Below are 7,669 nucleotides of genomic sequence, written 5' to 3'. Positions count from 1 at the left end.
TAGAAATAATGTATATACATATATAATGTATAATAGTTGAAATGTGACTATTTTACAAAATACTAGTCCACTAAAACAGGTCAAGACAGTTCACTTTGTAAAGACTAAAGGACAGTTATATATTATTGGATATGCTAACACAGATGCACGTGATTTTAACTTCTGTGTTGTTAGCCAGAGATGGCTGGAAGGTCAATATAATAAAAATAATATACGTGTATATATATATAAATGTATAACGTTATGAGACTTAAGCTATTTAGACTAAAAATTTGTGTTTTCGTGTTATAATTTGTAGTCAATTGAGAACGAAAAACGCATAATTTATATATTTTACTTATTTTTTATTGAGGTTACGAAGTCGGTCATATCAAACCAACCCATACAGAAATATACTAGTGAAAATATCAAATAAAATAGAGTTTAAAAACAAAAAATTAAAAATTATCTAGAGAGTATAAAGATTTTACATGTGAAATTTGAAAATGTTCTGATGCATTAAAGTATTTTTAATATTAAAATCAAGTTGCTTTGTGTGTGTGTTGGATAGTCAATATTCTGAAAGAAAAAGGTTTACTGAGAAACTCTTTAATTAAAAAATCTTAATACTTAATTTAAAAACTGGATATTTTATAAAAACCTTGTAATGTGTACCAATAACCTGTAAAATTTTGTAAAGATGTGCATACATTATAAAAAAGTATAGTATAATTACTCTCATGGATACTTCATCCAACCCATAATGAAATGTGTATTTCTTCTTCCTTTTGGACTGTGGACATTGTTGGTCAGATTTGTTTGTCATCGACATTTCATGTACTTCCTCCTCCTCGCCAATTTCCATTCCTACCTCTATTTCTGGTCTGATCTGGATAGACTTCTATGTCCCATTCATGCTCTTCATTGTTATATCTCATGCACAGCTTCCTTCCATCATAACCGTTCCCATCTATTCATTCCTTGGCTTATTCTTCCTTGTTATCTTCTTCCCATCAATTATTCCAGGTGTCTTCCCATCAGATTAGGCACCTCAGTTTCTCTCTGTAATCTCAATCTGTATCATTCATTGGAGGAAATTATTCAATCATGTGCTTTGTGGCGTGTGGTGCCTGACCAGATATACTTCACCTACTTAGTTTAGTACTCAAATCTGCACTGAAAGGCCATGCTGATTTGATTTGATTTTTGCTTTCATGGCCATTAAACATGCACTGTTTTGTAATATACTAGAGATGGGGTGTTCCGCTAGATTGCTTGTAGGTTATTCCTTGCAATATATTTGTTTCTTAAATATGCCCATTCCGGGCCATACTCATCCATGAACTTCATGGGTAAAGCAAATGGGGATAGTTGCACATCCCCACCATTCCTTAGATTGAATAAGTCAAGTTTTGTCTGCTATTCAATATAGGGTTTTGTGATCACCCATTGCACTGTTTCCAGTATGAACATTCCTCCAGACTCTCTACCTTAGCTCTCCCCTATTTCTTCCAGTAGATTAAGTGAGTCCTTACCACTTTCCAGTTCCAAGCTGCTGGGGTGGTGAACCATGGAGGTCTTCTGAATGTGAAATATACAATATATAAATAATGCATCCATTCAGTTGAGAGTAGGGTGATGGTGTTCTGCTGGTGTAGACATGATTGGAATCCCTCATCCTACCCCCACACAGAAATTGGTTCCTGGTGATTGAGTTTTGGATTTCAAGCTGAACCAATCAACATATTGACCACACTCATGATGGACGATTAGGATCCCCTTATCCTACTCCTGCCTGAATGTCAGTTCCCAACAGTTGAGTTTTGGATTTAGAACTGAACCAATCAACATCACATCCTCACACATGTAGTGTGATTGGGATCTCTCATCCTACCCCTGCATGGATGTTGGTTCCTGGCAGTTGAGTTTTGGATTTAAAGGTAAATCAATCACCATATATTTTATCATACATGTAGTATGATTGGGATCCTTCATTCTATCCCTGTCTGGAAATCAGTTCCTGGCAGTTGAGTTTTGGATTTAGAGCTGAACCAATCAATGTCTTGTCCTCACACATGTAGTGTGCCAGTGTCAAGACATTTCACCCCATTCGATTGAGATCCCTCATCCTACTCCCACATAGATGTCAGTTCCCAGCAGTTTAGTTTCGATTTAGAACTGAACCAATCAACACAAGTCATCATACATGTTCAGGGTATCCCTGCTCACTTATTCAATTTGTCTCATGCTTTTTCCTGTGTTCTGGGTCACGATGGGTGCACTTGGTCATTGCTACTTTTCCTTCTCTTGCTTTCCCCTCGATGTCTTTATGCTGAGGATGGTACTGCACTTGGGGTGGTTCTGGTATGTTTGATTTCATTCTGATCACATGTGCCCTGTTCACCAATTGGTGATGATAATTCTCACTCCGGTTGGCTGAACTTGAGGTGAAAATAGTGTGATTCTCTTTCCTACCCCCACTTTGATGTCGGTTCCCAGCAGTTGAGTTTTGGATTGAAGTTGACTTACAGAAAGTATGATCCTCACCCTTCCCCTGCATCGATGTCAGTTCCGAACGGTAGAGTTTTGGATGCAGTTGACTTGCCATGCATGGTTCATCCCGCCATAGCCACTCTACACCTTGGGGCACATTCCTTCTTTAACCCACAATGTGATGTGCTCCTCATTTTTGTCTGACCGACTCAATTTCACCTTTTTCATGTCTGGGTGAAGAGTATACCAGGTATAGAAGTGGTGCAGTCTCCACTATCATCATCTTCTTTGAGGGTCCCCTCTTGGGGGCTGTCCTTCAGATGCTTTTGGAGGATGCTTCTCTTTTTTTTTTTTTCTACCGGTACCTCTACTTATTCATTGTGGAATTCTTGCTGTGTATGTGAGCAGAAGTAAGGTACCCTGTCGGAAGTTATAATTTTCCTACACTGAAAATATTTTTCTAATAGGTACTTACTTTCACTCACATTTCCCACCCTTCCTTCCCCACTATCTACTGGTGCATTGTTTTCTGCCTAAACTCAAAGTGATAGATAGAATAGCATAAATGGAGTGATGTGTGTGTGAGAGGCATGTCTATTCAAGGGTAGATACAGACCCAGTGCACTGGGTGCATGCCCCCCATTTTAAAAAAAAAATCAAAATAATTACAGAAATTGAATCTTTGAGGAGGGAAGAATGTAGTGAATTTTCATATTACATTTAAAAAAATAAATAAAAACAACATCTAGCAAACATTATAACAAATCTAAATAACCCATTTAACCCCTCCCAGGGAAGTCCTGAAACTTCCTCGTTTATATTCAGTATCATTGCGCCTCCCCATTTTAAAAATTCTGGATCCGCCACTGCTATTGGTGGAGGTTTGTTGCATGATAATTTGCATGCATGTATTAGTTAAACCAGGTGAAGTGATAGGGTATGTAGGAATAAAAGGCTTGTGACATGTGAAAAAAATTTGCAAATAGAGGGTAGCACTGAACAAGAACAGCTATGTATGTGAGTGGGAGAAGTACCCGTCGGAAATCTATTTTTAGCGTAAGAAAATTATAACTTTCATACTATGAATAAAAATACTTATTTTTATCTTACATTTTTCATATTTCAATTGCATAATCTCTAATACCTCCTAAATGAAACTCAAAAGTTTTTTGGTAGATTTTTACATTTTATCATACATTTTCTCTACCCTAACACTAAGTGTAGTTAAATTATCAATGTATAATGAAATGACAATATATGAAATAAAATAAATAATATAATTTTTTCCTCTCCACTGATTGTATTAATGATCAGAAATTTCCAAGGTACTTATCTTAACAATTCCAATTGCTAACCTTTTCACATTTCTTTTCTTTTAATTTTATGGTTTTATTGTTGTTCTTTGTACTCACTTCAGCAGTAATCCTTATGATAAAAACTATAAATCACAGCAGTAGTCCATTAGCTGTTTCCCCTAGAGCTAACATAACTTATGATTGTGAGGTGTCATGTTACGCATACATGTTTGAGCTCATGAAAGTTTAGACAATTTATTTTACTTAAAGCTTATTACACTAAGCTAAGAAGTTTTTAATTTTTACATTTTAGTCACTTTTTGTTAAAAAATATATAATAAAATACATAAAAACAAGTATTTGTAGTAGTTATTGCCTTTTGCATTTCATTTGCTCTCCCATAAATATTTGGGTATACAAAAACGAATCTGTATAGTTTTAAAATATGCATTTTAGAACAAAAAATATATCACTTACTAAAATGCAATGTTGCATGACTACTATAATTTGTCTTTTTGAATAATTTACAAATTGCTAAAATCAGTTGATGACTCCAAGGTTTTAAAAATGTTGAAAATTCATGCACAAAAACTGCCAGTCAGATATACTGAATATATATAAAATGGTTAAAGAAGTTCCTTAAGGATTCAGAGCAACAAAATATGATCACAACAAGCTAAATGATTCCACTAACATTTTACAGTAGGAGAAATGACTACTCTTAAGATTTATCTAGATGAAAATTTGCTCTTTCTATTAGTCCATATAAAGTTGTTTAGCAAACAATCTAGAACTTCAGAGAAAATGGAGGAGCTTCTCTGACAAATTTATTGATATATAAGCAAGTCAAGAGGGTAATTTGTGTGTCTAATTGAGTGGAAACTATACAAGCCTATTATTAAGTTGGAAACTTTTGAAATGGAGAAATTGGAAATCAGGTGCATCACATGACATAGATAAATGAAGATTGAGCTTCTTTAAATTAATATTTTTGAAATTATGAAGTTAAAATTTAACTAATATAAAAATTTGAAGTACAATATGTATTTGCTTGCCAATTTTATTGAAATATATTAATAATAAAGTTAATTAAATTTTCTATGTAGCACTGTAAAAGGTTGTGACATGAGCAAAAGAGCCAAATCCAGATGTGAAGGATTAATGTAAAGACTTAAAAGATATCTATCTCAGTAGTTACTGGTATAGTAAAACTTATTCCTTGTACACTGTTTACAGTAAAATGAGGATTAGTAATTCAAAATTCTCTTCTAAATAATACAGTTATTTATTTTAAGAGGTATTTTGTTCAACTGGAACTTTTTTTTTGCTTCATTTCTTTCACTTGATCCTGTTTATTTTAATTTATTTACATAAATTATAAGTTTTATTGAGCACTGCTTTTCTGTGGCATAATTGAAAGCATAATTTCAATGCTGAAACAGAGAAAGAAGTGGAAGAAATAACCACAAAGAGAAATGTATTATTTGAGTTATTTATCTAAACCTTTAAGTCATACGAGTAGTTTATTTCTAACTAAATTGAATGTTTGTTTATCCTAAATCAAAAGCTACTAGTGGAAATCTTATATGCTGTAGTGGGTGTGAGTACAGTAAAACACACAGAGTCTCTAACTGTACTTTAAATATTCATGATAGGAGTTGTTTGTTCTATATTTGAATATAAAAAACTAAATTTTCTAAACTCCACTAATAGACATACAAGGGAGAACTGATAGCTATAACCAGTGAACACCTTTGTGGTGTCTGGTGTAAAACTACATATCAGGTTTCAAAATTTAAGTAAAAATAATAACTTTAATTCTGTTTTACAATTTGTAAATATTTTAGAGTTGATATTTTGTCATTATAATATAATAAACATGAAATATTTTCAAATCTAATTTGTGTACATGAGCTTTAAGGAATCTCATCTGTAAACAATGCACATACAGATGTTTTTTTTTTTACTTTTCTATTAATTTTAATATGTAGGTTTACCAAGAAATTATCATCCATTGACAATATAATTAGCTACATCTTATTTATTTTATGATTTTCCCTCTGTCTTTAAGGTTTTATTATTAAAATATTTCATTCACACCCATTTTATAATACCACAGCATGTACTCTGAACAATCACTAATGAAGCACAGCTTTGAAAATATATGCAGGTAATGTTTGAATTCAGTTTAACAGAGCAGATTTTAAACTTTTCATGTCAGTGTTTAGTGAAAAAACTGGGGAAAGAAGTAATTTATAGTTTTGTTGGAAAGTTGCGAGACCTAGCTTGGAAATTAATTAGAAGTTTGTAAGACTTGGGAACAAACCACAGACCTTGCTTTTGTAGTTTCTTTATAGATTATTTTTTGTGCTTGAAAGGAAATTTGTTAAATTATATCTGTTTGTAAGTTAAGGAAATATTTCTAAATAAAACATGAAAGAAAAATTCATTGGATATTAATAATAGTATGAATCCTGAAGTGAATCATTATTTTTATAATATTTAAAAATATTGCGGTTTTTGTGTGTGAAGGTGTAGTTAGACTTATGACAATATAATTCTCTGTGGTAATATAATCATTAAGTTGTATTTCAGAGCACATTACTGTGTGTGAGTTTTTTCATGGAGAATATTGAATGTTCCCTCCTTCAAAATATGGTGACTACATCCTTTCCCCTGTGTATACTATATATACAGTTACCTCCAGCTATATGATAACCCATTTAGCATTGTACTGGCAAATGAATGGGACTTAACTACAAACTAAATATATAAGTGCTAGACCTGTAACTTGAGGTGTAAAATTTCATATCTGATGCAACCTCTCACTACATTAGAATATTCAAATAATTTTTGTAAAGTGCAATGACCTCTCTTTAATACAGGTAATTTCTCTAAAGGAATGCAAATTTGAGAAGCTTAAATTGCCATTCTGAGGTTGGAGAACAATTTAATTTTGAGTTTTATTTTATTTACTTTTCTAGATACTCGTGAATTGCTACTCACTTTAAGCCTAATACGGACTTTGGGAGAGATATTCGTTCTTTCTGTAAAAGTCTGTAAAAGTTTATGGAACATCAAAGAGGAATTAATTCAATCAAGTATACCTCAGAAAATGGTATGTATGTGTATATTCATACTAAAATACAATGATAAAAGTTCTTTGGTTCTAGGTTTTGACTGAAGCTAACCTTTCTATATAATTTTAAGGAAAATAAGTTACAAATTTCAGAAAAATACTCTGTGGAATAATAATAGTTTAGTTTAAATATGTAGTAAATCAAAACTTAGGTTTTTAAGTCAGAATGCAGCATGTAATTGACTACTAGAAGAGGAAACAGAATTCTGTGAATTACGTTGCATTATATAACTTTGATAATATTAAATGTATAAAAACAAATGCTCTATAATTCATTTTAGAAAGATATATAAACTTCACTGGAAATGTGGGTGTTTTCTTCTCTGTAATTATTTAGTTGAAATTTAACTTTAAAATTTGATTGTGTGATCCAGGGTTTGACAAACTTTTCAGTTGTTGCAGCGTATCTCTTCAGACTTTTCTAATTCCAAAACATACTTTTTTTATGTTGTGAATTTGTCTCTCTGATGATTCCTAAAATGTTTTCTATTTGTACTTTAATAAAATCTGTAAACAAAAAAAAAACACCTAAAATAAATCCAAATGATACAGTTGAAGATTGGAAATATAAACCTAAAATAGAGTATCCTTTCTGAGATATATATATATATATATATATATATTCTCACTTTATGAGCAAATTATACTACAACCTTTGAAACAAGCAAAGTGTTAACTACTGAAATTCTTATTTACCATACATTGTATAATTAACATAACATAATATTTTGGGACAACATGGGACCTATTAGTCCATCTCGGC

The 7,669-nt window shown here is 32.1% G+C and overlaps 1 protein-coding gene across 3 annotated transcripts in view; it reads left to right on the top strand.

Annotated features, from left to right (window-relative positions):
• The window catches only part of LOC106468139 (protein Lines homolog 1-like), a 55,671-nt gene that overhangs the window by 17,303 nt on the left and 30,699 nt on the right, over positions 1–7,669 (top strand). For all 3 annotated transcript variants that reach the window (XM_022396446.1, XM_013928550.2, XM_022396445.1), the window contains exon 3: positions 6,752–6,885. In XM_022396446.1, coding sequence (XP_022252154.1) covers positions 6,752–6,885 — 134 coding nt within the window. The remainder of the gene's footprint in view (positions 1–6,751; positions 6,886–7,669) is intronic.

This window comes from Limulus polyphemus, unplaced genomic scaffold, assembly GCF_000517525.1.
Source record: "Limulus polyphemus unplaced genomic scaffold, Limulus_polyphemus-2.1.2 Scaffold2887, whole genome shotgun sequence".
NCBI classification, from domain to species: Eukaryota; Metazoa; Arthropoda; class Merostomata; order Xiphosura; family Limulidae; genus Limulus; species Limulus polyphemus.
Note: the sequence above shows the minus strand (reverse complement) of the source record. Positions and strands in the feature narration are given on the sequence as shown.